Source organism: Moschus berezovskii, chromosome 18 (assembly GCF_049115385.1).
Source record: "Moschus berezovskii isolate FMDL1 chromosome 18, NW_MosBer_1.0, whole genome shotgun sequence".
In the NCBI taxonomy this organism is placed as follows: Eukaryota; Metazoa; Chordata; class Mammalia; order Artiodactyla; family Moschidae; genus Moschus; species Moschus berezovskii.
The window spans coordinates 53,297,021-53,313,793 of record NC_142477.1 but is presented as its reverse complement, the minus strand read 5'-3'; the positions used below and the strand labels follow the sequence as shown (position 1 = coordinate 53,313,793).

General features: G+C 41.7%; 1 protein-coding gene across 1 annotated transcript; it reads right to left on the bottom strand.

Moving 5' to 3' along the window:
• Positions 1 to 6,477: 6,477 nt before the first annotated feature.
• On the bottom strand, positions 6,478 to 16,453 carry LOC129553049 (granzyme A). Its single transcript, XM_055421722.2, has 5 exons — positions 16,344 to 16,453; positions 14,095 to 14,242; positions 11,923 to 12,064; positions 8,345 to 8,617; positions 6,478 to 6,863 (listed from the first exon to the last, which is right to left on the bottom strand). Exons 1-5 carry the CDS (start codon positions 16,402 to 16,404, stop codon positions 6,711 to 6,713), a joined length of 777 nt encoding a protein of 258 aa, XP_055277697.2. The 5' UTR covers positions 16,405 to 16,453; the 3' UTR covers positions 6,478 to 6,710.
• Between the last annotated feature and the right edge of the window lie 320 nt (positions 16,454 to 16,773).

The window sequence follows — 16,773 nt, the reverse complement described above, 5'->3', positions numbered from 1 at the left end:
TCTCAAAGTGTGGTTGGTGGACCCCTGGGTGTTCCTGAAAGCTTTTCAGGGGTCTGTGAGATTAAATTAATTTTCATAGCAATGCTAAGATGTTGCCTGTTTCTATACCTGTGTGTTAACATTTTCACTAATGTCACAAAGGCAATGATGGGGAAAACTGCTGGTGTCCTAGCACAAATCAAAGCAGTAGCACCAGACTGTACTAACAGTCACTATATTTTTCATTGTGAGACACTCTCAGAAGAGAAAACCAGTTTCAATGAAGAATGTCTTTGATGAGACAGCAGAAACAGCAAATTAAAAAAAAAATTGACACATCTTTACCCTGTAGTAAATGTCTTCTTAATATTCTCTGTGATGTGGGAAGTGTGCAATGTATGTATGAAGCATGCTGGTTGCACATTAAAGTACTATGGTTGCTTTGAGGAAAAGCATTGGTGTAATTGTTTGAGTTGCTAATTGATCTATCTCTTTAATGGAACAGTATTTTTATTTGAAAGAATGCTGATTCATTTTTGCTATGCAGCAGCGGCGACAGAGGATGAGATGGTTGGATGGCATCAGTGACTCAATGGACATGAGTGTGAGCAAACTCTGGGAGACGGTGAAGGACACAGAAGCCTGGCGTGCTGCTGTCCATGAGGTCACAAAGAGTCAGACATGACTGAATGACTAAACAACAACAAGAAGCTAACACAACATTGTAAATCAACTATACTGCAGTAAAATTAAGAAAAAAAGAATGCTGACAAAATATGATTATTCAGACTTTGATATTTAATGACAATTTCTCAAATATGAAAGAAGTGAACCTGTCACTTTAGAGAAAACAACTGACAATGTTTGTTGCTAACGATAAAATTAGAATTTTGGAAACACTTGTATCTGCTCTCACAAGCTTGACATCTTCCCAACACTTAAGGACTTTCCCAATCAGATGGTAGTGATATTAACAAATGTATTTTTAAAATATTGTGCAATGAATGTGTCAGAACTTGGAAAATCTACATAACTCAATGAATTGATATTTTCCAAAAGAGCAATGCATGCTATTACATGCATTTATATTTGAATTTGCTGTCCTCTTTCCATGGTCATAGAGAAGTGAATCAGCTGTTGGGGACAAGGCCTGGATTCATATTAATTAATGCATTACATAAATATTAATTGAACACCTCTGAGGTGCCAGACACAGTGCTAAATGCTGGAGATAAGACATATAGGTGAATAAACATTTAATCTTTGCCTTATGGAGCAAAGAGTCTACTAAGAAAGAAATTTATCAACATATGAAATGATTTTAAGTTGTTGTGTTTGTGATGGACAGGGAGGCCTGGCGTGCTGCGGTTCATGGGGTCACAAAGAGTCGGACACGACTGAGCGACTGAACTGAACTGAAAGGAACAGAACTGGGTTCTGAAGTGGAGAATACTAAGACAGGATCTGACTCTGAGAGGATGAACAGTCAACATTAAAGTCAACCTGAGAAAACCTAGTGGGGAGTAGGTGTGTGTGCAGGTGTGAGTGTGAGTGCCTGTGGGGGTAGGGACATATGTGAGAGTGTGTGTGAGGGCACAGACCCCGGTATGTGTGTGTGTATGTGTTTGTGACTGAGGAAAGAATATTGGCACAGCCGGAGTGAAGTGAGTACAGGGATGCCAGCTTGTGCAGGGCCTTGTACACTAGTAAGTTCATTGTTCTTAATGTTTGTGCAAAGGCCTCCATTAGAGGATATTTTATTTACAAATTTTTGGATCTGGGTGATTATCGGCCACTCTGCTCATGACAAATTGAGGTTTATTCCACCAATCAATGCTGCAGATGAGTTGCTTCTATAGCTGCGTTTCTGCTAAGGACAGTACAGTTCACTTTTGTACAAGTTGTCTCAGTGTCACCAGTGGGCAGGTTGCTTAAGACCAAGTGTCTTGTAGATAGAAAGCATTCAATATTTGGAATTTTCTCATTGGATACACAGAAATGTCTATTTCTTTTTTTATTTGGCTATGTCAAGTCTTAGTTGCAGCGTGTGGGATCTAGTTCCCTGACAAGGAATCAAACCTGGGCTCCCTGCGTTGGGAGCTTGAATTCTTTGCCACTGAGCCACTAGTGAAGTCCCTCTACAGATTTTCAGTTTATAGATGTGAAAATGGAGGCACAGACTAATACTCTGCTCAAGGTCTTCCACTGTCTAGTGATGGAGCTGGTGTCTGACCTGTAGACCAGTGATCTTTCCACCAGGTTGTGATGTCTGTGGCATTCTAGTCAGGAACCCAAAATTTGTATTGGTCTGTCTAAACGTAGGGCAGATCTCAGGAGGAAGGCTCTGAGAAATAATTGGGATGGCTTCTGGGAGTGTGAAATATTGTTTATCTTTCCCCCACCACGTCTCAGCACAGTAGATAGCCTTATTCTGTGTTCTTTAGAACCCAAAGCAGATGTCCTCATACTTATGGATTCTTGCTTCCTACTAGACTTCAAACATTTTGAAAGCAGTGGTCACGTCTTAATATTTATAAATCTGGATAGAATGCCTGGCACATGGTGGGCCCTCAGGAAGTGTTTGAGAAATTAAATTGTATAAGTCAGCCAGAATTATTACAGAATGAGAATTTATAAATTAGCTCTTTGGAGAAACAGTGCAACAAAAAGATGTGATTATAAATGGTAGGTAATAAAAAAGCCTTGCTTCTATCACCGGTCACATCCACAACTGGGTATTGGTTTTGCTTTTGCTCCATCCCTTTATTCCTTCTAGAGTAATTTCTCCACTGATCTCCAGTAGCATACTGGGCACCTACCGACCTGGGGAGTTCCTCATTCAGTATCCTGTCATTTTGCCCTTTGATACTGTTCATGGGGTTCTCAAGGCAAGTATACTGAGTGGTTTGCCATTCCCTTCTCCAGTGGACCACATTCGGCTGTGGTCCATGTGATCAGATCGACCAGCTTCCTGTGATTATGATTTCAGTGTGTCTGCCCTCTGATGCCCCCTCGCAATACCTACCGTCTTATTTGGGTTTCTCTTACCTTGGACGTGGGATATCTCTTCATAGCTGCTCCAAGAAAGCGTAGCCGCTGCACCTTACCTTGGACAAGGGGTATCTCCTCAAGGCCACCCCTCCTGACCTTAAAGAGCAATATTGCATAGGAACCTGGAATGTTAGGTCCATGAATCAAGGCAAATTGGAAGTGGTCAAACAGGAGATGGCAAGAGTGGACATAGACATTCTAGGAATCAGTGAATTTAAATGGATTGGAATGGGTGAATTTAACTCAGATGACCATTATATCTACTACTGTGGGCAGGAATCCCTTAGAAGAAATGGAGTAGCCATTATGGTCAACAAAAGAGTCTGAAATGCAGTACTTGGATGCAATCTTAAAAACAACAGAATGATTTCTGTTCGTTTCCAAGGCAAACCATTCAATATTACAGTAATCCAGGCCTATGCCCCAACCAGTAACGCTGAAGAAGTCGAAGTTGAATGGTTCTATGAAGACCTACAAGACCTTTTAGAACTAACACCCAAAAAAGATGTCCTTTTCATTATAGGGGACTGGAATGCCAGGAAACACTTGGAGTAACAGGCAAATTTGGCCTTGGAGCACGGAATGAAGCAGGGCAAAGGCTAATAGAGTTTTGCCAAGAGAACGAACTGGTCATAGTAAACACACTCTTCCAACAACACAAGAGAAGACTCTACACATGGACATCACCAGATGGTCAACACCGAAATCAGACTGATTATATTCTTTGCAGCCAAAGATGGAGAAGCTCTATACAGTTAGCAAAAACAAGACCGGGAGCTGACTGTGGCTCAGATCATGAACTCCTTATTGCCAAATTCAGACTTAAATTGAAGAAAGTAGGGAAAACCACTAGACCATTCAGATATGACCTCAATCAAATCCCTTATGATTATACAGTGGAAGTGAGAAATAGATTTAAGGGACTAGATCTGATAGATAGAGTGCCTGATGAACTCTGGACGGAGGTTTGTGACATTGTACAGGAGACAGGGACCAAGACCATCCCCATGGAAAAGAAATGCAAAAAAGCAAAATGGCTGTCTGAGGAGGCCTTACAAATAGCTGTGAAAAGAAGAGAAGCGAAAAGCAAAGGAGAAAAGGAAAGATATAAGCATCTGAATGCAGAGTTCCAAAGAATAGCAAGGAGAGATAAGAAAGCCTTCCTCAGTGATCAATGCAAAGAAATAGAGGAAAACAACAGAATAGGAAAAACAAGAGATCTCTTCAAGAAAATTAGAGATTCCAAGGGAACATTTCATGCAAAGATGGGCTCGATAAAGGACAGAAATGGTATGGACCTAACAGAAGCAGGAGATATTAAGAAGAGGTGGCAAGAATACACAGAAGAACTGTATAAAAAAGATCTTCACGACCAAGACAGTCACGATAACGTGATCACTGACCTAGAGCCAGACATCTTGGAATGTGAAGTCAAGTGGGCCTTAGAAAGCATCACTACGAACAAAGCGAGTGGAGGTGATGGAATTCCAGTTGAGCTATTTCAAATCTTGAAAGATGATACTGTGAAAGTGCTGCACTCAATATGCCAGCAAATTTGGAAAACTCAGCAGTGGCCACAGGACTGGAAGAGGTCAGTCTTCATTCCAATCCCAAAGAAAGGCAATGCCAAAGAATGCTCAAGCTACCGCACAATTGCACTCATCTCACACGCTAGTAAAGTCATGCTCAAAATTCTCCAAGCCAGGCTTCAGCAATATGTGAACCGTGAACTCCCAGATGTTCAAGCAGGTTTTAGAAAAGGCATAGACACCAGAGATCAAATTGCCAACATGCGTTGGATCATGGAGAAAGCAAGAGAGTTCCAGAAAAACATCTATTTCTGCTTCATTGACTATGCCAAAGCCTTTGACTGTGTGGATCACAATAAACTGTGGAAAATTCTGAAAGAGATGGGAATACCAGACCACCTGACCTGCCTCTTGAGAAACCTGTATGCAGGTCAGGAAGCAACAGTCAGAACTGTACATGGAACAACCGACTGGTTCCAAATAGGAAAAGGAGTGCGTCAAGGCTGTATATTGTCACCTTGCTTATTTAACTTCTATGCAGAGTACATCATGAGGAATGCTGGGCTGGAAGAAGCACAAGCTGGAATCAAGATTGCTGGGAGAAATATCAATAACCTCAGATATGCAGATGACACCACCTTTATGGCAGAAAGTGAAGAGGAACACAAAGGCCTCTTGATGAAAGTGAAAGAGGAGAGTGAAAAGGTTGGCTTGAAGCTCAACATTCAAAAAACAAAGATCATGGCATCTGGTCCCATCACTTCATGGGAAATAGATGGGGAAACAGTGGAAACAGTATCAGACTTTATTTTTGGGGGCTCCAAAATCACTGCAGATGCTGATTGCAGCCATGAAATTAAAAGACGCTTACTCCTTGGAAGGAAAGTTATGACCAACCTTGATAGTATATTAAAAAGCAGAGACATTACTTTGCCAACCAAGGTCCGTCTAGTCAAGGCTATGGTTTTTCCCGTGGTCATGTATGGATGTGAGAGTTGGACTGTGAAGAAAGCTGATCGCCGAAGAATCGATGCTTTTGAACTGTGGTGTTGGAGAAGACTCTTGAGAGTCCCCTGTACTGCAAGGAGATCCAACCAGTCCATTCTAGAGGAGATCAATCCTGGTTGTTCTTTGGAAGGACTGATGCTAAAGCTGAAAGTCCAATACTTTGGCCACCTCATGTGATGAGTTGACTCACTGGAAAAGATTCTGATGCTGGGAAAGGTTGGGGGCGGGAGGAGAAGGGGACGACAGAGAATGAGATGGCTGGATGGCATCACCGACTCTGTGGACATGAGTTTGAGTGAACTCTGGGAGTTGGTGATGGACAGGGAGGCCTGGCGTGCTGTGATTCAAGGGGTCTCTAAGAGCCGGACACGACTGAGCGACTGAACTGAACTGAATAAAAAAGCCATCTTTATTTATTATATATCACAGTCTATTAAGAATAACATAGAACTAAGCTTAGTGCTTGCATATATAAATTGTCTAGCTACAGCAAAGTACATACCAAAGTACTGGTTGGACTGCAGCCTACTCGTCTATGTAATTTTAGTCTACTTGTAATTAGTAAATGATGCAGTTTCCCTGAATTATCTCTAACCTCAAATTCTAAATTTTCCCACTCTCTAAAGCATACACTGAGTCTTTTCCACTGTATTCATAATTAGAATTTTTATAAGAAGTTAAGCAATGCAGAAACATATAGTAAAAAGCGAACAATCCCTCTTTATCTCTATCTTTACTCTCACATTGAATACAATATCAGGCTCTGAATTTCTAAGAACAGAAATATTTTGGAGCTTCATTTGGAAGAAAGGAGAATATTCTAACTTTCTCGAGACTGACTTCTTTTTAAGAATGAACACAAAAGTGACAGTCCAAATTCTGAATATAACAAAGAGTCACGGAATTGGAGAACTTTTTCTTAAGGGACATCTCTCACCATGGATAGAGAACATGTGATGAATCAGTCTTTGCTAAGCGGGGAAGAGTGATAGCAGGAGGTCATTTCTTTCATTGCTGAATTTATTTTAGACAGGCGGCATTTTGTATGTGAAGTTCAAAGGGTTGCAAGATGCTTCTTTGGATAGGTCAAGTTTAAAACACTTTTACTTGGTTGCTTCAATTTTCTACTTTGAAGTAGAAATGTTATATGGCTCCTGCAATGGTTTTCTTTATCCAGTTGAGGTGTTTTTTGGTAAGGAGGATGTAGATGCCAGGCTTCTGGGGGTTACCACACTTGCCAAAGGAAGTGACACCTTTGAAATCGTTATCACATATCAGAGGGCTTCCAGAATCCCCCTGAAACACAAAGTTACATGATGTAGATGGAGTGCTTTCCAAGGATATTTAATCACACTTTTAGTCATTCACTTATTCACTCACATTGTTTCTCTCTTTCCTGAAAGGCTAATTTATATCTCTTTGATTAATTGTCTGCCCTCAGCATCAATTACACAGATTTTTTAATATTTTCCAATCATTTCCCTTTTGCCAAAGACAATTCTGGAGATGTGCAAAATTTATTTTCATCGGTAAAACAAAGACAGAGTAGCAAAGGAAGCCTTTAACGGTGAAAATAACTGTCTCCCTCAGTCACCCTGTATTCCCTTTACTTGGTCAGTAGACGTTAGGGGAAGAGACTGGATGTTGGGACTGCCTGAGGCATGAGATGGGATTTGAACTCCACCCCACTTTAAAGAAGGACACAGGGTAAGCCATCTCAGACAAAGGAGTACTTGTGAGAGTTCAAACAAATTTTAGGGCTCTTTTCCAGGGTTCATCAGTTCTCATTTCATAATATCTCTGACCCTGCAAACCACTTCTGGAACATGAGTTCTAAATAAGGCTGAACCCTGGTCAAGCCCGTCTTGGCACATGGAGAGGCAGAACAATGCAGGAGTTGGGTGTCAGACGGCCTGGGTTCAAGTCCAGGTCCACCCTACTGACTGTTGTTATCTAACTTGGGAAGTTAAGTAACTTTCTATGTCTTAATTTCCCCATCTGTAAAATTTGTTGTTTAGTCACTAAGTCGTGTCTGACATTTTTTTCAATCCCATAGACTGTAGCTTGCCAGGCTCCTCTGTCCATGGGATTTCCCAGGCAAAGATACTGGAATGAGTTGCCTTGCCCTCCTCCAGGGAATCTTCCTGACCCGAGGCAGGAGGATTCTTTACCACTGAGCCACCAGGGAAGCCCCATCTATATAATAGGAATGATAATAATAGTGTCTATCCCATGGGGCTATTTGAGGATCAACTGGCATAGAATATACAACTTAGTATAGTTCTTGGCATCTGATAAACGCCAGCTGTCATGATCAGCAGGACAGAATCCATATGCTGTGCTGTGCTTAGCTGCTTAATTGTGTCTAACTCTTTGCAACCCCATGGACTGTAGCCTGCCAGTATCCTCTGTTCATGGGGATTCTCCAGGCAAGAATACTGGAGCGGGTTGCCATGCCCTCCCTCAGGGGATCTTCCTAACCTAGGGATCAAACCCAGGTCTCCTGCATTGCAGGCGGATTCTTTACCATCTGAGCCACCAGGGAAGCCCACAGCACCATAAGTGGTGGTTAAATGGGATCCTGATCATTGGTAATGAAAGGAGTTTCCCTGGATGGAAGGTTTCACCTGGGACAAGGGAGCACACAGCAGCCCAGTGTCAAGCAGACATTCTTTCAGGCCTCGGATATAAGAAGTAATAACAGTACCTTGTTCTTAGGCATGCTTTTTAACCTGATTTCCCATTGCCCAAAATGGTTAAAATTTTAATTTACTTACTTCACATGAATCATCTTCACCTTTTCTACCACCAGCACAGATCATACCGAGATCAATAACTGGATTAAAATTATAGTGCTGGGCATCACTGCATATTTTCCTATCTATCACTGTAACGTTGGCTTCTCTCAAGGCATTAGACATTTGACATGCATCTTTTTTGGTGCTTCCCCATCCTGCCACACGACACTTGGTGTGGGGTTTGACATCGTCTCCTGTTTCTGGTAGCTGAAGTATTCCTACAGCTTTGGTCATGGTTGCTTTACGGTCCAGCTAGAAAAGAGACAGAAGATGCAGTTTAAGGCAAGGACAACAGTAACCAAACCCAGAAAACAGCTCTGACTTAAATAGATAACTTGCTTATTTAGCATGTTCTTATGAAGAATATAAATCAAAACATGTTCCAACATAATTGACCATCAGTTATTGGTTTTTTAAAGTCACAGCATACCTTTTCAGGCATGTTTTGCTAGGCTAGTCTAGAAACTTCAGTCAGTTGACCCGTCAGTGATGAAATTTTATTGGTGGTGGCTGACAGTTCTGTGGCTGAAAAGCTGTATTGGAGAGCTCAATCATTATTTTATTCAGGTGATCTTAAGTTTGTGAACTGACTGATATTAAGACCAATAAAAGGAAACCAGTGCTCCAGGTGCATGGGGCAGGGAGGGAAAGGGGTCAGTGTCATTTTCCACTTCAGTGGCAACATGGCTTCCCCTCTTCTGAGCAAGCGCAAACCACTTGCACTGCCTTCGAGGGCTCCCCCACACTTTGCCCTTTTCTTTCATTCGCCAAGCCCTCTTCTTGCCTCACCACCTTGCTCTCTTTTTCTTCTGAAAATTCAAGGTCAGGAGAGTAGGGAGTGTGATAAAAGTTGAGAAGAGAGTAGAGGAAGATAGTTCTACTATCTAGTTCTTTTCTTCGTGCCTCAAGCTGTAGGGAGTCCTGGTATTGCAAACCTTCTAAAAACACAGGAGCACAGCAGCAGAGACCACTGCCACATTCCTATCATTGCATTGCTTTCAGGCCCCACTTCTTGATGTTAGACAGTCCCCACTCCCTCAGTGCCCCCTCTGAGTCGATGATGTGCCCCCCCCCACCCCATTAGAATTTAGAAAAAGAAGTGGCCACAGCTTAAACTCTTTCCACAGAACTTCAAATGCCCATGTGCAATGCCTGTCCTTCTGTCCTGCTCACACTCTCACAAGTCTTCATGCTTGTTACCTGGCTGGATGGACAAGGAGGCAGTAGAACCCCCAGAAAGGACTTCAGGTCTGAATGAATGGATCAGAATTGGAGTCAGGATGCATATACTTGTAGACAGTACTGGGGTCAGGCACACAGACCAGTGATGGGCACATCAGTAGGTTTTCACACTGGACGGTTAACCACGGGGAGGTCCTGACACCCTCTTTAAGATTTCTCCAGCAACTGCACATTTCTGGCCACAGTGTCAGAGGTGAGAGGGAGTTGCTGACTCTACTTCACACCCCTTACGCACCGCACGCTCTTTTAAAGATATTTAAGTCCTGACGGAGACTTGACTACTGCTACCACTTTCTTGAAACCTGAGTTCAGAATCGTTTGCCTTGATGGGTTTGCCACTGTCTGGCTTAATTCCATCCCTATCCAAAATTATTCAGAGAACGTTTATGGAAGGTCTGCCGTGTACTAGTCACTAAACTCCCTGGTATAGGGAGAAATAAAAAGATGAAAATATCTGTTCTTTGAAGTTGACATTGCACTGAGGGAGACAGACAGACAATCTAAAGTATTTAATATATCAGAAGTGCGCTGCTGTGGAGAAAAAGGCAGGAGGGAAGTGGGCCAGGTAGCGCCCTCTACTGGGCGGGGGAGGGAGTTACGTTGCCCGGTGCAGGAAGCAGGACGGGAGGGAATTAAGAGTATGGGGAAGGAGAGGAGACCTGAGGGAGAGGCAGGGCCTAGAGTCTCAAGGCAGAAAGTGTGAGGGCCACTGATAAGTACAGGGGCAGGGAGTGTGGGGAGTTTGCCAGAAACATACAAAGCTCTAGGCCCTCTCTTTACTCCTGATGTGGGAAGGTGTGGATTCCTTGAGCTTCCTCTTGAGTCCTGCTGGCAAAATTTCTCTTCAACCCCGTTTGGATAAGCGTGACCCTGCAGTTCACACTCTGCCCAATTCTGCCTCTTCTATCATACTTTCTGCATAACAGTCAGATAATCCTCCTAAAAACAAGTCTGATCATGTCACCGCCCTGCTTAAAATACTTTCCCATTTCCTTCCCCATAAAGTTCAAACTTCTTCCCATGGTTTACAATGTCTGCGTTCCCTCTTTCTTAAAATTTCATGATAATTTCCCTTTCTTTTCTCTTCTTCCAAATGCATTTTCCTTTAAAGACTCCTCTTATACTTCCTGCCTGAAAGGGCTTTTCCTCTTTTTTGCCCCCTGACTCCTGTACCTTCTCTAAGAAAACTTCCCTGACCACCTGTGTTCCCTCAGAGCCCCCTTCTTAGTTATCTCCAGCACTGATCAGTCACATACAGCCAGATCAGAACTGCTGATATATTTGTCTGTCTCTCCCACTAGAAACTGTGAACACTTTGAGAAAAGCACCTGTTTATCTTATGAAGAGAGAAAATCTTACTGGCACTTACAGCTGGGCCAAACTTTTCCTACTGATCATGAACACCTTTATAGACCACCAATATCAGATAGGACTTCCATGGTGGCTCAGAGAGTAAAGAATCTGCCTGCAATGCAAGAGACTTGGGTTTGATCCCTGGGTTGGGAAGATCCCTTGGAGAAGGGAATAGCAACCCATTCCAGGATTCTTACCTGGAGAATTCTGTGGACAGAGAAGCCTGGTGGGCTATACTCCATGGGGTCACAAGAATCACAAGAATTGGACACGACTGAGCAACTAATACTTTTGCTTTTAATATCAGACAAGGTGAGCCTAAAGAAAGGAGCAAGACTCCAGGCCACTCTGCAGTCACGTTTGAGTACAGGCAAAAGTAAGCTTATTATGCCTGCCACAAAAATGACCAAACGCCCCTTATTGGCTAAAATGAGTGGTCGCTGCTTCTTATCAATCACAGATTTAACCTCCTAGATAAGTAAGATTCACTGAGATGCTTCATTATAGAATTACCCCACTTCCTGACAATAGTTCAGAGCAAACTCCTACTTCCTAGAATACTCCTTCTCATCTGACACGAGCCCAAATCCGGGGATAAGTCCTATCTAACACTCTTATAAGCCACTCCATGATTCCTAATGGTGTACAGTCGCCCTTGCCGAGCAAGAGTCAACAAATGCAACTTGGTTTGACTGTAACTGAGTTGCTGGTAGCATTATCACTTTTGACTGACAGGTCTTACCGCAGTAGGACTTTTGTCAATATTTGTTAAATTGAACTGACTTCCAAGAAGGTGAACATTTGTGCAATTATGTTTGGTCCCCGCTGTGCTTCTTACCCCTACATCCTGGCATTAGCCAGTCTTGGCTATGAGGCCAGTGTGTAAAACTGGTTTCAGGTTAAACTGACCAAATTTCAAAATTTTGCAATTTCAAAATAGTTATTGAAAAAAAAAAGTTTACCTGAAGTAGTTGAAGATCCCCTTCAAATGTCTGTGGATCAAAACACGGGTAGGGAATTGCCTTTTTAATGGAAAATACTTGGTCAAGTTTCTCTTTATGGGATGTAGAGTGGGCCCCAAGAATAACTTGAGGATTGCCCTTCCTGGAAAAAACAAGGATGATATAATTCATGTGACAGAACAGATGAAATTAAGTATGAATTTAATTTATTAAATCCAATCAGTTCTTTTAGATGCTTTCCTATATATAAATAAGCACATCAAGTTAAGGGGCATTTATGAGGCTTTTTTCTTTAGGTGTTTTGCCTAAAACTCCTATGACATGTGTTATCTTAGATGCTTCAACTTCAGGTCTTTTCAGGGAAGAAGCAGGGAGGAAAATCCCAGGCCTTTTGGCAGCAGCAGAAGCATTGGGTTGGCAAGGCCTGGAGAGGTGTGCTTGGGTGCTGACCACATGGGCTGCTGCAGAAAGAGGAGCTGCCAGTTTCTCCATCTGCCTTGGATTTGTGGAATCAACACCTAATGGAAGAAACTCAACCCAAGAACTAGAGACTAAACCCAAAAACCAGAGACTAAATCAAAGAATGAGAGCAGAAGTAGCGGGTTTATTTCTTTGTGGGAGACAGTGTAACTTGCTTGTCCTCAAAGATGAGAAAGATGGAAAAGCGCCTAGAACTGAAGAAATGAATCTTGACATAATAGTGAAAACTTAAAGCTGCATCTAGGGGACTTCCCCAGTTTTCCAGTGGTTAAGAATCGGTCTTGCAGTGCAGGAGACGCAGGTTCGATCCCCACTTGGGAAACTAAGATCCCACATGCCTCAGAGCAGCTAAGCCTGTGCACTGCAACTGCTGAGCCCACAGGCCACAACTAGAGTCTGCATGCCACAATGAAAGACACTCTTTGATGCAGCAAAGATGCCATGCGGCCAAATAAAGAACTACAGCAAAAAACAAAACGTAATCTAAACACACACAGAAGGAAATAAACTGCCAGCCCCCAAGTCTGGTTTGTGAACCTAGGGATAGCTCATCTTGGAGAGATGGGCACAAGCTTTTCTTGATTTGCTGGACAGATTTTGCACTAAGTGGGCCTATTGAGCAAGCCAACGGTGATCTTTACAGTGTACATTGTGCTGAAGTTCCCACTTGATAAAGCCTCATTTGACACAATATAGTGCAGATCTCCTTGGATCTTCTTTGTGGGGGGCTAGTTTTTAAGTCTTTTCTTTTATTCATGAAATTTATGCTTAAGTGAGCAGGGAAACAGTAGGTTCCAGTTACCAACAACAAGTCCTGATGAAGAAAACAGCAGCACATCCAGGTGATAAACATTATTCTGACTTTCAAATCACAATTAGGGAAAAATTAGTTTGAACCATCAGTTCAGTTCAGTTCAGTTCAGTCGCTCAGTCATGTCCGACTCTCCGCGACCCCATGAATCACAACACGCCAGGCCTCCCTGTCCATCACCAACTCCCGGAGTTCACTCAAACTCATGTCCACAGAGTCGGTGATGCCATCCAGCCATCTCATTCTCTGTCGTCCCCTTCTCCTCCCACCCTCAACCTTTCCCAGCATCAGAGTCTTTTCCAGTGAGTCAACTCGTCGCGTGAGGTGGCCAAAGTATTGCAGTTTCAGCTTTAGCATAGGAAATGACTGTTTTGGAAAGTCAAATAGTTAAATATCAGTAATATATGGTTCAATGTAATATGTAGCAACATGGGATAAGACTAGATCATAGTAAGTAAATCACTTGTAATCATAGAGAACACTTAACTTGCTCGACTATGTAAAATACATTTGTGAAAAAAGCCTGAAATAAAATATAGCACAATAGTAACAGTGATTATGTGAAGTTGATATAAGATTAGGAATGCTGTTTTTCACCATTTTGATTTTCAAAATGTTAATAATATTGCTATTTATAGTTAAAAGAAAAAAATAATATGAGAAAATGGTCATACACTTAAATTTTATTCTACAGGATCTGGCCTTTGCTTATAGAGATAAGCATAATAATAGCATATAACATTGACTGTACTTGCACACTTTCTTCTCCATCCCTACCTAATTTTTGTTTTGGACTTCAGAGTCATCTGACAACCTCTGTCCCTGCCCGGCTCCCCACCTCCCAAAGTATCTGAGAATGAGAGGAGCTTAGAATTACTTACAGGTCACAGTGAGCAGCTGTCAACACCCAGTTTTCTTTGATCAAAGCCCCTGCACAGAGTCTCAGCCCTTTGATTAGAGCCATGTAGCGTCTTGTGTGAGGAGCCACTTCATTTCCTCCTATAATTCTCTCACAGGATACTGGAAAAACTGTAAGAGTGATCCAGAGTGAAATCCTGTCTTACTGAGTTATGTGTTCCCCTGAGAAAGTTCTGATAATAATGAACAGATCCAGAGCGAGTACTGAGACATGCACTTTTTGTCCAGGGAGAGAAGGTCAAAATGGTCCAGGTGGTTTGGAGTTTTTACAGTTTCCCATGATAGGGCTTCCCTGGTGGCTCAGAGGTTAAAGCGTCTGTCCCCAATGCGGGAGACCCGGATTCGATCCCTGGGTCGGGAAGATCCCCTGGAGAAGGAAACGGTAACCCACTCCAGTATTCTTGCCTGGAGAATCCCATGGATGGAGAAGCCTGGTAGGCTACAGTCCACGGGGTCGCATAGAGTCGGACACGACTGAGTGACGGAACGGAACGGGACGGATGATAGCTTCAGATAATAGTATCTTGAATTTAAACACTACTTCTCTTCCTCAAGAATTCAGATCACCTTTAACCTAATATCCAGCTCCTTCCTATCCCTGGGAGGCAGAAACAGTCAGGCAATAGAATCTCTTTTATTAAAGCTCAAAAAGCAAAAAGATTAAGGACTTACCCAATATCAAACAGTAAGAACAGATGGGGGAGAAACGTCATTCTCCTTTTTCTGCCATTCCTCAGAAGTTCACTTCCTACTACAGGCTTCATTGTCTCAGTTTGGGGTTGGACACTGTGTTATTGACCTTAAAAATCTCAGCGTTCCATGATGAGATTATTGTTGGGAATGATGGTTTGGTAAATTGTTTTAAATTTGAAGAAAGAACAACAACTATAGTAGCAATAATGGTGAAAGCATCTATGATTTACCAGGCACTGGTAAGTTTCAGACACTGGTTCTGATGCTTGCTGCAATGCAAGGTGGGTGTTATTATTCCCATGCAGAGATAAGGAACATGAAGTTTAGACAGAGAAATTACCCTGCCCAAGTTCACACAACTAATAAATAGTAAAGCAGTCTTCTAATCCAGTTCCTCATCATGAAAAAAAATATACTCTATCCATTGTGAAGAACTGTTTGTCTGAAGTACCTTTGTTATTTTTGAAATGTAGAGCCATTTGAGAATCTGAATAAAGTACAAACACAGATATGCGTGTGAATATTTGTATACAGTTATGGGATAGTCACAGATTTCTTAGTGCCCATCCATGCCCTTGAAGGAGCTCATGGATCCCACATTAAGAATCCCAGCTTTGAAGGTATTACTGAGTTATAAGATACCATAATGTGTGGTTAAGAATATGAACTCTGGGTTCAAACCCCAGCCCTGCTTCTTACTGGCTGATGACTTTAGTAAATTGTCTTAACTTCTTTGTGCCTTAGTTTCCTCATATGTAAATTGGGCTGATAACAATAGTACTTAAGAAGAGTGTATATCAAACAGAATATACTTAACTGTAAGTTTTATTAAATGTTGACACACATACATATAGTTCTTTGGATTATTTTACACTGATTTATTGCTTTCTCTACCATTCCCACTACTGAAAATAAACATAATTCATTCTGAAAACCAAAATTTTAAGATTTATCTGAGAGTTATATGAGTTGTGTTAGTTGCTCTGTTGTGTCTGACTCTTCTCAACCCCATGGATTGTCGTTCACCAGGCTCCTCTGTCCATGGAATTCTCCAGGCAAGGATATTGGAGTGGGTTGCTATTCCCTTCTCCAGGGAATCTTCCCAACCCAGGGATCAAACCCAGTCTCCTGTACTGCAGGTGGGTTCTTTACTGTCTGAGTCACCAGACAGAGGGTAACTAAGCCCTCCAGTTGATAAATAACCTATCCATCCCAAGTTTAATGGCTTTGTTGGTTTTTCACTTGCTGTTTTTGCTCTGTGGATCTGACCTGAATTTGTGAGAACCTCCGGATATAGTTATGCTTTCATATTTTTGCTGTAAACACAATAGGTTATGTTTTCATTTAAAAAAGCAATATGCCATTTCAATAGTAAAGACTAAAAGTAACATGAAATATTATTGGAAATTAAGTTATGATTTCTTTTTTACTTTTATACAATACTGAACAAAAATTAAACCAATATAAGTTTCCATTTTCTTATAAGCAAAACTGAAAAGTACATGAAAACATGTCTTACCTCCAGGAATTAGAAGGAGACAAATGGCAGGAGGAAAAGAGAAAGGAAAAGGCATACTCATGGCTTCTGTTACTCACATATGGAGACTATTTAGTTTCAGGTACTTATAGGAATATATAATGAAACACAAAGGATGTGGGTTTTTTTTTTTCTTTCTTTTTCTGCTTTGTGGCTAAAGACTCGGTGTTTTATAACTGGAAAACATAACTTTATTTTAGAGATGGTGTGGTTACTTGCTTGTTTCACATTTCTTTCAGGGTTAGACCTTTCCTACCTTAATGGGTAAATGTGAATCCATGACACTATGATAAATTGAGAACATTAAACAGAAAATTGCTATTTTGGGGCAACTTTTTTACTTTCAAATGTGAGTTTATTTTAAAAAGCTGAAAATTCAAGTCTATATCGGAAATTGTTTTGAAATAGTATC